Source organism: Raphanus sativus, chromosome 3 (genome assembly GCF_000801105.2).
Source record: "Raphanus sativus cultivar WK10039 chromosome 3, ASM80110v3, whole genome shotgun sequence".
Taxonomy (NCBI): domain Eukaryota; kingdom Viridiplantae; phylum Streptophyta; class Magnoliopsida; order Brassicales; family Brassicaceae; genus Raphanus; species Raphanus sativus.
This window is the reverse complement of record NC_079513.1, coordinates 11489717-11503174: the sequence shown is the minus strand read 5'-3', so window position 1 is coordinate 11503174 and position 13458 is coordinate 11489717. Positions and strand designations below refer to the sequence as shown.

Here is a 13458-nt window from a genome sequence, read left to right as displayed (position 1 = left end):
TAACCGTCCCGGTTAATTTACTGGTCCAATAAAGTGCTCCAAACCAGAACACTCCAAGAAATGAAAAGCACAATCCTTGACTTTACTTAAGAAGCAATTTCCAACCGTAGATTCATTGGTCCCGGATCGCCATCCTTAGCCGTACAATGGAAACTTAATTGAACGGCTACGATTATTTTTTTTTTTGGTAAAAGAACGGCTACGATTTAGTAGTCTTCTTTATATATCTCTACATCTCTGCTATCCCCAGTTCACAATCTGAATCCAATACTCAGTTATATTCTTTGTTTCTAGAGAAAGTTTTCAAGAATGTCAGGAAGAGGAAAAGGAGGAAAGGGATTGGGAAAAGGAGGAGCGAAGAGACACAGGAAAGTTCTGAGAGACAACATCCAAGGAATCACCAAGCCTGCGATCAGGCGTCTTGCTCGCAGAGGAGGTGTGAAGCGAATCAGCGGTTTGATCTACGAAGAAACGAGAGGAGTTTTGAAGATCTTTCTCGAGAATGTGATCAGAGACGCCGTGACTTACACTGAGCACGCGAGGAGGAAGACGGTGACGGCGATGGATGTGGTTTATGCTTTGAAGAGACAAGGACGTACTCTTTACGGATTCGGTGGTTGAATCGTTTTTTTCTATTGTATTTTTCTGGGTTGTGTTGTTGGTACTGATTAAGTCTTGCGATCAAGAAATCTAGGATTAATTGAAGTGTTGTAACGAAGTTTTTCTCTTTATGGGTTAATGAAAATATGATTAATCAGATCTCTTTATTTCGCTAATACAATTCAAGTTTTTATCAAATCTTTATAAATCTGATGACGATGAAAAAAAAAGGAATTGGCATAATAAGAACGAATTGGAATTGTTGCTGAATGATGACGATGCCCAGAAATATATGGAACAAACCTTTTTACCCAAAAAAATAAAATTTTATATGGAACTAATGTCCAGGTTTGATTTAGAGGTTAAACTAATCAGTTTATTTTCTATAATCAGTTTATTTGCTATATTGTGGTCTTTCGATATTCTAATACCCATCTGTGATATTAGTAAAATAAAACTAATTTTCGTCTCTACTAAGCATTATCACCGTGATGTTGTGGGCGGTATGAATTGCATTGTCGAAGTTTGTTTATTTGCAACATAAGTTGTATCAAAAAAAAAGTCCAAAAGTTTCATTTTACAGTTTTGTGAAATTGAACCGCGGAAGCTAAAATTTTAAGACGTGTTCGGCGGCTAACTTCTGGAGGGTCTGAAACTTTCAGATGTTTTGAGAAAAACCACAAATTAAGAAGTGGGGCCACGTCATCAATCCAGGATAAAACTTGCAAACCATACACCGGTAGATCAGAATCACATTATCGAAGTCAGAGCAAAATAAGGAAAAGAGAGGGCCGTTAGATCAGAATCAAATTATCAAAGTTCGATAAAAAAAGAAGGTAAGAAAGGGCCCTACCGGATTCGAACCGGTGGCCTATTGATCTGCAGTCAATTGCTCTACCACTGAGCTAAGGACCCTCGTTGTTTGGTTATTGGATATTAATATATTAATTAATGTACAAATCGTTTATACGGTCCAAGAATCATTATTATTGATAATGTGAGGGGTTTTTTTTTCTCAACATATAATGTGAGTAGGGTACAAGAACGTATTTCGATTCCAAAACATAAATTTATACATTGTCTAGTATTTAGGAAAAAACAAACTGTAGTTTCTACACTGGATCAATCTAGAAACGCAATAATTCAAACGAGCTTAATTTGAAAAGAGTCACGTAGTATCTATATGTCGTTTTCGATCCCAAAACACGACCGGATTAAAGAGACTGATGCAACGACCATAACTCCTGCGAATATCGTCGGCACGAAAAGGTCGAAAGGTGATCGCTTAACCGTTTCGGACGGCACGCACAATATCTCTCCCGGCAAATCAATCGGAATCCTCACCAACCCATCGCAGAGATTTGAGGAAGATGACAATGTAGACACAAACGCCATCTCTGGTGCGAACGACGCAAAACCCACCGTCAGCATTAGGACCAATGTCCACGTGGCGGCTTGTACAAGAACCGGCAAAGGCGCTGAGATTTTTCTAAGAATCTGTTCCATCGAAAACGACAGCACATCCAAATTTTTGACGAGAAACTAACCAAATTAGATGTTTAGTTTCCTTTGTAGATTAAACCATCTGAATGAAGATTCGCCTCGAGGAAGAGGAGCAAAAGTAGGATGCGATTTCTGCGTGTGTGACAGAAGAGTGGGAGAGAGGACGCTTGCACGTTTTAGTGAAATGCTCTTTATTTACAGTTTTGCCATCTGGTTACCGAGTAAATTATATGTAATGAGAATTATCAATACAAATCATATACTATTAAATGTTTTGGGTGGTGCTTTATTAAATTTTTAAAATGGTAGCTAGTGGGTTTTATTGAAGATCATCACCTAACTAACCAGCGACCGAGGAATGTCCACCGCAAAACTAGTTTCCGGTTGAAGGTGTTGTGTAATGATAGTGAATGGTTGATAATTGTTGAGTATATTTAACAATGATGACGAGTGTAACAAGCAGATGGCAGTTTTCAATTCCAGTAAAGTTTGTGGCTTTGACTTAATCAAAATGTAAGTATGTGGCAGTAGTTTAACCAAAGTAAGTGATTGACCTTTAGAGTTAGTGATACATTAACTATTTATATTCTTGTTGACAGGTTAAGGTTTAATTAAATACTAATGAGTCTTACAATTGAACCAATGAAGAACATCCAGTTCAAACTTTTAGCAGAAAATTAGAAACTGGCGTTTACTAGAAGATAACATCTATGTGAACAATTGGAGTTTGAAAATAGGATAAATGAGAGTAATTTCAGGATAAATTAATTCGAAAACAAAAGAGACGATTAATCATTCATATGTTCTTACAAAGTCACCGCATCATAAAGCTAAGATAAGCATAATCGGTACCAAAAGACAAACCCAAAAGTGCTCAGATCTAGAATCCTAACAAGAGATTTTCATTTCAAGAGCTAGTAAACTTAGTCACAGCCTTGGTTCCTTCAGACACGGCGTGCTTAGCAAGCTCACCAGGAAGAACGAGTCTAACCGCTGTCTGGATCTCGCGAGAAGTAATCGTAGGCTTCTTGTTGTACCTAGCGAGCTTCGACGCTTCCTGAGCAAGCTTCTCGAAGATGTCGTTGATGAAGCTGTTCATGATCCCCATGGCCTTGCTCGAGATCCCGATGTCTGGGTGGACTTGCTTGAGCACCTTGAAGATGTAGATCTTGTACGTCTCGACGCTCTTCTTGCTGCGCTTCTTCTTCTTGTCGGTCGCGCCGATGCCGGAGGCTTCCTTCGGTAGCTTCTTCCCGGCCTTGGGCTTCTTCTCCGCTGGTGCTTTCTCCGCTACCTTCTCTTCCTCCACTGGCTTCTCCGCGGCGGCTGGTTTCTTCTCCGCTGGTTTCTTTCCTGCCTTTGGTGCCATCGTGAATCTCTCTTTCTTAGATTTTTCTCGGGAACGAAGAGGCGGAAGTGGAGATTTAGGTTTTGAGATGAAGAAACTCTGAAGCGCTTGGAGATATTAAGAAGGGAGAAGAAACACATTCTATTGGATAGGATATATTCACGAGGATCGCTGACGTAAGACGACTTTGTCCGTTGGATGGATGAGATTAAATATCTAAATCAACGGCTGTTAGAAATGTTGGCTATGTGGTTTTTCTTTTTGGTTCCGTGACCTGGACCATAGTTTTTTTTTAATCTTTTGGCAAGTTGCGGTTTAATTATGGATTACTGCTTAAAACCATCCGTAGACCAATAAACCATATATATTCCCACCCATATTACTAACCTCTTGGCTAGATCATTCAAATATATGTTATCTTTAGATTTCCCTTCATTACTTTTTAGTTCAGCCAAATTTCCCTCTCTAATCTAATATTGAGGTTTAAGTTTATTCGACATGTTCGAGTTGGCCCAACTTGCAAAAGTTACACCGAACATAGGTCTATTCGACAAAGTCAATTAGGTCAAGTGCTGATATATCAGAGAGAAAGGGGCACAATAGAAGACCTAACACGAAGAAGAGGAGAGAGAGAGAGAGAGAGAGAGAGAGAGAGAGAGAGAGAGAGAGAGAGAGAGAGAGAGGTTCTCTCTAGGCTAGTTAGGCTTTTCCCTATATATTTGTATCTCTAGGTGATTTGTAATAGAGATCAACGGAATCACAAATCAATTGCAACCTCAGGGTATTGTACTCTTCATGTTTCATGTAATGGAAGGTTGAGAGGCAAATTTTGCTCTCCGGTGAGTATAGCTACTTCCTCACAATGAGGAAGGGAGGTGAACACCGGGTTAACAAAAGTGTTTTGTGTTCCTTCTTTCTTGCTTGATTCGTGTTCTATTGTGCTTGATTAGTGACTAGGTTTGCGATACGAATTACTTTAAGTTTCTAAGGAATATACAAATCCTGAACAAGTGGTATCAGAGCATTGGTTTTGAGGATCCAAGGTTTTGTATAGGTCGAAGCTGGATTGATTCTAATTAAAGAAGTAGAATCAGGGGACTTGTAGTCCTGATCATGTCACGGGGTCAAGTATAACCCATGTTCTTAAACGCGGCGGTTTGACCCGAGAACGCGGTGGATATGCGTTAACCGGCTCTGAACCATAGTGAATTCAGTCTAATCGGACAAAAAAATCGGATGTTATGAAAACGCTCCAGTTTTTGTTCATTTTATTCCATAAATCAAATAACCTACACTAGATCTATGATTTAATGACTAAAACAACAAGAAAATGACAGGAAATTCAAGAAAAAAACCAGCGGCCATCGTGTTTAGTTTTGCAGAGGAAAACCTAAAGGAAGAGGATTACTGGTGAATAACAAAATTGCCCCTCATTAATGAAAATCCCGAAAATCTATAACTTTGGTACTCACTGTTGGTCGCACCTGAGCCGGGACATGTTAAAATAAAACACTAAACCACTACACCAACACCTTTTTCTTGTAAAAGTCAGCAATATATGAATAATATACATTATATTATAAAAAATACCCTAAAATAAATCCCCGTATATTTCTTGATTAATTTATTTGGCGCTAGGCGTCATCCAACCGCACGCATTACGCCTAGCGCAATTTCGAACATGGAGTATAACGAATCAGAGATGATGCTGAAGGATAGGCAACATCAGAGAAAGAAGAAGATGAGTGTGTGATATACGAAGGAAACGTCGGAAACGGTGGAAGATCTCTCACGGAGAAAGATCCAATCGAACCTAATGATTTTCTGTTCTATCAAAAACAAGTAAGGGATGTTGCAGGGTTTGTAAGAACATAAATATTCAAAGACTGAAGTAAGAACAGCTGCACAAATGAGCGTGTTCAAGAACAGCTGCACAGTTGAGCGTGTTCGTGGTATGCATGGTTAAAAATTGATTTGATGTTTGTTTGAGCTGGAGGATACCTCAAGTTGAAAACAGATTCATATTAAGTCAAAACTAGGCTTAAGGAGATGGAATCAAAGTCAGGTCATCAATTTCTTAGGTTCAAATCTTCAGAATAAACTGTCTCACTCCAATGGAGTCACAGAGAAAAGTTGTAATGTCTGGTTCCTCATGTTGTGCAACGTGTAAGAAACTGAAGCTTTAAAGATCACAATGAATGTATTTTGTCTTTAAAAGATGATCAAGGTTCTAGTATGGATCAATTTGTGCAGTAGTCAGTTTGTTCGTGGAAGAGATATGCAGTGTGGTTTCCAAAAGATGTAAAGAATGGCAGTTGGCGACACTTTAGTATCTCAGGTCTAGGGACTTGGACCAAACATGTGAAGTTTATTGAGGTTTGGTCAAGTCCACCAGACTTGTGCAAGTTGGGCCAGCTTGCACAAGTTACGTGTGATGAACTATATGCCTAGTCGATAAAGCCCATTAGGTCAAGTGCTAATATATCATGAATGAGAGGTCACGACAAAAGACCTAAAAACAAGATAGGACAAGGGAAACACAGAGGAAAGGCACATAAGAGAGATAGCTCGATAAAAAGCTCGAGACCAAGGCTTGGATCTCAACAGAGGAAGCTAGAGAGTAGTAGGCTCTCGGTAGGCTACCTAGGCTATTCCCTACATACTTGTATCTCTAGGTGATTTGTAGAGATCAAGAGAGGCAGTAATCAATTGTAACCTCATGGTATTGCACTCTCGTGTTTCACATAATGGAAGGTTGAGAGGCCAATATCTCTCTCCGGTGAGTATAGCTCCTTCACATCAAGGAAGGAAGTTGAACACCGGGTTAACAAAAGTTTCTTGTGTTCCTTCTTTCTTGCTTGATTCGTGTTCCGCTGTGCTTGATTAGTGACTAGGTTTGTGATACAACCTACTTTAAGTTTTTAGGGAAGATACAAATCCTCAATATCTAATTTTGAAATGCAAATTAAAGATTGATTAAGGGCGTTTTGTCAATTGCGATTTGCCACTAAAAAAATTCCGACCCGATCATTAACATCTGACCAAGTCGTTTCAATTAAAAATGAAATCGATTTGGGCTTAGTCTGAGACGACAAAGAACATAGAGATAAATGAGAGCAGAAACAACAAAGAACATTAGGACTGAGAGAGAGAGAGAGAGAGAGAGAGAGAGAGAGAGAGAGAGAGAGAGAGAGAGAGAGAGAGAGAGAGAGAGAGAGAGAGAGAGAGAGAGAGAGAGAGAGAGAGAGAGAGAGAGAGAGAGAGAGAGAGAGAGAGAGAGAGAGAGAGAGAGAGAGAGAGAGAGAGAGAGAGAGAGAGAGAGAGAGAGAGAGAGAGAGAGAGAGAGAGAGAGAGAGAGAGAGAGAGAGAGAGAGAGAGAGAGAGAGAGAGAGAGAGAGAGAGAGAGAGAGAGAGAGAGAGAGAGAGAGAGAGAGAGAGAGAGAGAGAGAGAGAGAGAGAGAGAGAGAGAGAGAGAGAGAGAGAGAGAGAGAGAGAGAGAGAGAGAGAGAGAGAGAGAGAGAGAGAGAGAGAGAGAGAGAGAGAGAGAGAGAGAGAGAGAGAGAGAGAGCTCCATCTCGCGTTCCATGGAGGAGGAGCTTCAACTTCCTCCAGAGATACAGACAGAGCGAGGAAATAGAGAGAGGCCGAGAGATCTCCATGTCGGGTTCCATGAAGGAGGAGCTTCAACTTCCTCAAGAGATATAGACAGAGCGAGGAAATAGAGAGAGGCCGAGAGATCTCCATGTCGGGTTCCATGGAGGAGGAGCTTCAACTTCCTCCAGAGATATAGACAGAGCGAGGAAATAGAGAGAGGCCGAGAGATCTCCATGTCGGGGTCTATGGAGGAGGAACTTCAACTTCCTCCAGAGATATAGTAAGAGCGAGGCAATAGAGAGAGGCCGAGATATCTCCATGTCGGGTTCCATGGAGGAGGAGCTTCAACTTCCTCTTGTGTTTGCTAAAAGGTTACTTTTGATTGACAGAGATGAGGATAACGAAATGGAAATTGCAGAGAAGATAGCCGAAGAAACATGTTAAAGAAGCGAGTATGAGTATGAGAAGAAAAAGAAGAGGTAGAAAAGCTGGAAGGGCTGTGTGCACAAGGTTGTGAGGGTCTTGATTCTCATGGTCTTTTACTGACTCATGTACGAGATGCTTTTATGTTTTATAGACTCATGTACGAGATGCTTTTGCAATTTCTTTTTGTGGTCCAAACTTGAACACATAAATAGACAAAACTAACACTCATGAGTCTTACATAATTCTAAACCAAATCACATATCGCAAATACAAATGAGTCTTACATAAGTCCAAAACTAATACTCAACCCTCAACCACAAGTCGAAAACAAATACAAAAGCACAAGTCGACTGAAACAAAAACGCCACAAACTTGACTTACACAACTACTGATTCTTCAATCTGAAACAAATATATACCCAAAGTATCCTCAACTTCATCCATATTGTCTCATTTTCCAGACTTTGGTCTTCTCCTCACACTCAAACTCACTTTCGTTATCTGCTTCATCGTCTTTCCTCTCTATTTCAAGTTGTGTCTCAGCAGTTTCAAATTCATTGCCCTCATCTCTGTCATTATAAATCACTCAACAAACACAAATAAAAAATGTAAAAATTAAAGTAAACAAATGCTCATACGAGCTAATAGCTATCATAGAGGTTGAAGCTCCTCTAAAAGTGACAATCTCTATCTCATGGCTGTAGCTCATCCATACTACTAACCTTTGTCTCAATTGAATTGGTCTCTATCACTTGGTCTCTCTCTCTCACTCTGTTTTCGTTTATTCTCTCTCTTTGTTTATGTGTCTCACTTACTCTGTTCTTCGTAACCCTCAATCTCTCGTTTCTCTATCTCTCTGTCGTCTCACTTCTCTCCCTTTGTCGATTTGTTTAAGAATTTGAGTCGGGCAGCTCGGCTCGGGTTGCAAAATGCAATTAAGCCGGGTCATCACTTTTGTACAATCGCGTTTACAGTGTAAACATTGACTTGTTAATTTCAATTAGAGAGGTTTAGTTGGGCATAATTAAGAAGATTGGGGGTTTATAATGAGCTTAATAGTTTGGGTGAGAATATATAGGGTTTACTGGTCTACATAAGGGAATATGCAGTCATCCCTTTAATTATAGGGATTATTAGCCACTTACCTATAAGATATGCCAAATTTAGTGATTATAGAAGTGATTAACACTCAAGGCCCATGTTACACAATTGCAACCGAAAAATTTCAAAGAAGGCCTTCTCCTTGACACGCTTTTCAGCGACGCGCACAGAAGTCAGCCACCAGAAGATTCACTTCAAGATATTGTAGGAGCCTGTTCATCTTTGTAGATCTGTAGCTATAACGCTTGTCGTCCACATGTTTCCTCCGTTACGTGTGACAACAGAGTGGAGGCTATCAAAAATATTTCCTTTGAACATAAAGATGAAGACACATTGTTTGAGATAAAATATATCTTGAAACGAAAAGAAGAATATAAAGGTTATCCAGAGGATGTTGAAGTCAAAAACGGTAATCTTGAACTTTTCCAAAATAATTTCAGATGGCGAGTAGAACGGACAGCGTCAAACTCGCCAGATGGCAAGTAAAACTGACAACGTCCAGCTTTCTGGTCAAACTCACCGGTGAGTATGACCAGTCTAACTCGCCATTCAGTATGACCAGTCCAACTCACCATCAGGCTAGTAGGACCAGTCCAACTCGTCATCATGCTAGTTGGACCAGCCAACTCGCCATGAGGTTAGTAGGACCAGTCCAACTCGCCATCAGGCTAGTTGGACCAGTCAAACTCGCTCAGTCCAATTCGCCATCAGGCTAGTAATACCACTCCAACTCGCCATCAGGCTAGTAGGACCAGTCCAACTCGCAATAAAGCTAGTAGAACTAGAAAACTCGCTAACCGCTCTTGCGGCCAAAGCTTTTACAATCTGTTATGACTTCGCTACGCTCTTATGCGGATTCGAAATAAGATAAACTTTTACTATAAAGTAGTTTTGTTATCTTTTCGTATTTTCGACATTTATTTGGTCGCTTGTTGTTGGCTTTCGCAGAGAATCCGGACCTCAAGGAAAATTAGAGTTTCTTGGCTTTCTTTATTTTACGAAAATCGACAGTGCGAACTTCTGTTCTCACAGTTTGGCGTTATAAGGAGGGGGGGGGAAGATTACTTTAACTCATGGCCACAAAACACTTGATCGAAAATATATCTGGAAATATGAAAGACAAAATCGGAGTTCCCAACAACGCTGGTAAAACAACTCCAGAAGAGACTGCACCTATGGCCTACGCTTGCACAAACGCCACAGTGTTCAAGGAAATCGAAAACCTAGCTTCGACTACTCGCCCAAGGAAGGGCACAAAAACGAGTTCGAAATTTTTCTGTCAAAACAGAAAGGTCAACGATAAAATCTATCAAACCCCGTAAATTTGTTTCATTACCGAGTTGAAGAAATCTCAACGAGTAAAGGGTCGACCAAAAAACATTTTCCGAAAACTTCTCGGAAAACTAAACTTGCTCTCCCTGAAGTAGCTGAGAAACTCTAGGTTACTCAAAGAAAAAGGAAGCACATGAAATCAGGTATGCAACTCCCACTGATGTACTTCTTACGAATAACGGCAGACGAAAACCTAAAATGGCTGACAAAGGCTAAACAAAGCAAAACAGGAGATTGTATCCCTCACCGCTAAAACGTTTTATGAAACCTAAGGTTTCGTAAAAGAATGAGGAGTCGCTTCATGGTAAATATTCAGCGAATTCTTGATATTTGCCTACTAAGCTTATTTCGGCAAAACTAATCAAATCTCCCTCGGATCGATCCTACGGAAACGAAGAAATTTCCAACTGGGTTTAACCGCAATAATTAATCTCATCATTGCCAAATTTTCTGATACTTAAACCTATAAACTAAATTTGCGGAACGGCACAAAAACATGAGTTTTCCGAAAAACAGCTCTTGTACTGACAAAACTTGGAAACATCTTTACGGAACAAATCTCGTAAAGTTATTCTCAACAACATCTCACGAAATAAATTTCATAAAATTAAGCTTGACAATTTCTTATGTGAAAGCTTCTGTGAAATCAAACTCGATAATAACCTTGTAAAATTAAGCTCAACAACATTTTAGTAAACAATTTTCGTAAAACTAAACTCGACAACATTTTACGGAACAACTCTCGTATAATTAAACTCAATAAAATTCTGCGTAATAAGTTTTGTAAAATTATAGTCGGAAACATTTTACAAAACAACTTTCGTAAAATATTTTACGAGACATCGTTCGTAAATTTAAACAGAGTAGTATTTTATAATACAACTTTCATAGAATAAATTTGACAAAGTTTACAAAATGAGTCTCGTAAAAAAAACTTAAAGAAAGATCGTACGAAAAATTTCTCGGATAAGGAATGAGATGGAGAAAAAGTCGAGAAGTGAAATTCGCCCATTCGCTTCTCTCCACAGTTTCGCCATCCTCTCTGAAAACCTGATCGCCCAACAAGTCTTCCTGGTCGCCCTTGGCTATTCCCAAAACGCCAATAGGCTTACGACGAGATACTTTTTCGTTTTCGTGTAAGCAAAGGATACTAGGGCTGAAATCCGTATCGGAAAAATATGGATCACCGAACAAAAACCGCAGGACAGGTTTCAGCCTAAAGGCGGCCAGTAAAGTATATTAATCCAGGAAGAATCAATATTCTTACTATCCGTAAAGGGTGGATAGACACAAGAAGAGGAAGGGGACATGAACAAGCAAAATGGAGAAGAGACAAAACCGGATCTCCAATGGGACTAAGGTATGTCCGTTTTAGAAATTTTATCAGACTTGTAATTTTTCTTAGGAAAAGAATGAAAATTTCTTGGAAACTGTCGTACACTTAAGGGAACTTAGAAAATAGGTGGATAGTCTAGCAAGCCGAGTCTTAGGCGATTTTTCAGTCTTGTTCTATTATTCCTTAACTGTCCAGGAAGAACTTGCAAACATATCTAATATCTCGTAAAACCAAGAAATGATCGTCATACTTTCAAGCATACTCATCTCACTTCCTAAAGAAAGAAATAACGAGGAACACAAACATCGTCTTAAAACCGACTCGTTCCTAGCACTTTTCTAAAATCGCCAATCGAAAATCACAATCCTAACGTCGTCTTTAAATCGACCCAGATTGTCGATCATCTCAGTCCTCGAAAGAAAAAACGTACACAACCCTTCGAAAGAACAGTTCATCTGTTTTCTTTCGTAAAAAGGAGGGAGTAGGTATGTATACTACACTCGTATACTCCCACAATTTAATTTTTCTGCCTCAGCGTCAAGAAAACGCTTTTGATAAAGCAAACTCTCGCACGAGTAGACAGAACAACACTTAGGCATTGCGATGCCCCATCAAAATCATCTGAAAAAGCAAATGACAATCTAAGATTCGTCTAAAACGCTAGCGACGTATCAAAACCGTCACAAACATAGTCTTGAGAGCTCTACATCATCTCTTGTTGTAATCTCGCGATTAGAAAACTCGTACAAACATCTGACTAATAACATGACAGTTAACGATTAAATCATAACGAAATAACCTTCGATAAAACTCCATGATTAATTCCAAGCAACTTTCACCATAGGTTGAAATCAAAGCGGAAACGTTTCCCGTCTAATCTGCGGAAACATCGCAACTTTGACATCATCGATTTCCTATCTTCGTAAAACGGGTCACCCATTGTTTTCTTATAACAAAAACTTTTTATACGAATTAGTCCACGGTAAAACAAGATTGGTGTCATGCAAAATGACTTCCCAATACGTAAAAGTGAATGAGGAAAAAATATTTATCGTTCGCAAATATCACGAGTAATTTGCGAGAAACACTCTCCATTCACTTCTATAAGAAGCTCCTCCCACAATAATTTCACGAAAAATCCTTTGTATATTCAAATCAAGTCATATGAAGCAACTTTCGGAAATAAATATAACAGGTCTTACGAAGAACTGTCGTAGATAGTTTTCATATAATAAAAACGAAGCTCCCCGCAGATCGCTGACTGCCACTTCCCTCGGTTACATCTGAGCAGGAAATCACCCCACAACTGACTCCGCACAGGTCTGTGTCAAACCTCTTAGGCTTCTTCTCCCTCTGACGTAAAGGAAACAAATTTCATACAACTAAAGGAAACGTTATACGAAACGTTCATCGTATAAATGAAACCTAAAGTGGAAAATCGTTTTCAACAACCATCAGCCATAACACGGAAAACTCCGCTATACTTGGCTTATCAATCTTGAGAAATTCTATCTGGCCCTCGGCCAATCACGCCGTCCCTAAAAAGCCCGTACCAGAGTTTTGCATCCCCTTTAAGGATAATTCCAAAATAACTTGAACTCAATGTTAACACGAAAGTGTAATGGTCTAGTCTTTTACAAACAACGTCCTTGGCTATAATTGAGCGACAACTGCTCCAATCACTTAACGACCGAACGACAATCCACGATTTGTCGTTAAACGCCAATCTACGATTACCCAAACAATTCGTCGTATAACGCATAAGCGGAAATCATACAATAAATTCTTCATAACAAAGCTCAGTCCCGACAAAAAATGGTTAACGGGAAAGTTAAGCTTATCATCAATTGATTAAGTTCTATATACTCAATAATTCATTTTAAGCCGGAAAAAAAATTTACCCATAAAAACCCGGCATGTAAGCAAAAGCTCGTAACAATGCTCCTGGAGCCATACGAAACATCCCTAAAAATACACGAAATAAATCTCGAAGGGCCGACTCTTCACAAAGTACTGTGAAGAAAAACGCTTCTTTCCAGGGAGAAATTTGTGCGTCCCCTTGGTCCTAATTCCTCTATCATGAATCAAACAACTTAACATTCAAACATGAACAACAATTTTGGCTGTAAACATCAGCAAAACCAAAATGTTTCTCTAATGAATGGTTAAGACTAAGCCCTTGCAACACCGCGAAAAATCTAAATCCGCAAACATTTCAA

The 13458-nt window shown here is 39.4% G+C and overlaps 3 protein-coding genes, 1 long non-coding RNA gene and 1 other non-coding gene across 5 annotated transcripts; 1 reads left to right on the top strand and 4 right to left on the bottom strand.

Annotated features, from left to right (window-relative positions):
- The first annotated feature begins 241 nt into the window (after positions 1–241).
- Positions 242–759, top strand: LOC108845868 (histone H4). Its single transcript, XM_018619062.2, has one exon. The coding sequence runs from the start codon at positions 310–312 to the stop codon at positions 619–621; it is 312 nt and encodes a 103-aa protein (XP_018474564.1). The 5' UTR covers positions 242–309; the 3' UTR covers positions 622–759.
- Positions 760–1443: 684 nt separating this feature from the next.
- Positions 1444–1515, bottom strand: TRNAC-GCA (transfer RNA cysteine (anticodon GCA)). The gene has a single exon. It is a non-coding gene; the product is annotated as a tRNA-Cys (tRNA).
- A 152-nt stretch (positions 1516–1667) lies between these two features.
- LOC108846703 (uncharacterized) lies at positions 1668–2313 on the bottom strand. The gene has a single exon (XM_018619906.2). It carries the CDS (start codon positions 2104–2106, stop codon positions 1780–1782), a length of 327 nt encoding a protein of 108 aa, XP_018475408.1. The 5' UTR covers positions 2107–2313; the 3' UTR covers positions 1668–1779.
- Positions 2314–2867: 554 nt separating this feature from the next.
- Positions 2868–3558, bottom strand: LOC108844157 (histone H2B.3). The gene has a single exon (XM_018617373.2). It carries the CDS (start codon positions 3470–3472, stop codon positions 3011–3013), a length of 462 nt encoding a protein of 153 aa, XP_018472875.1. The 5' UTR covers positions 3473–3558; the 3' UTR covers positions 2868–3010.
- A 4124-nt stretch (positions 3559–7682) lies between these two features.
- On the bottom strand, positions 7683–8942 carry LOC108846194 (uncharacterized). Its single transcript, XR_001948612.2, has 2 exons — positions 8193–8942; positions 7683–8039 (listed from the first exon to the last, which is right to left on the bottom strand). It is a non-coding gene; the product is annotated as an uncharacterized LOC108846194 (long non-coding RNA).
- Between the last annotated feature and the right edge of the window lie 4516 nt (positions 8943–13458).

Coding starts and splice junctions, on each gene's coding strand:
- LOC108846703 (XM_018619906.2), bottom strand. CDS start 2,106: ATGGAACAGATTCTTAGAAAAATCTCAGCGCCTTTGCCGGTTCTTGTA.
- LOC108845868 (XM_018619062.2), top strand. CDS start 310: ATGTCAGGAAGAGGAAAAGGAGGAAAGGGATTGGGAAAAGGAGGAGCG.
- LOC108844157 (XM_018617373.2), bottom strand. CDS start 3,472: ATGGCACCAAAGGCAGGAAAGAAACCAGCGGAGAAGAAACCAGCCGCC.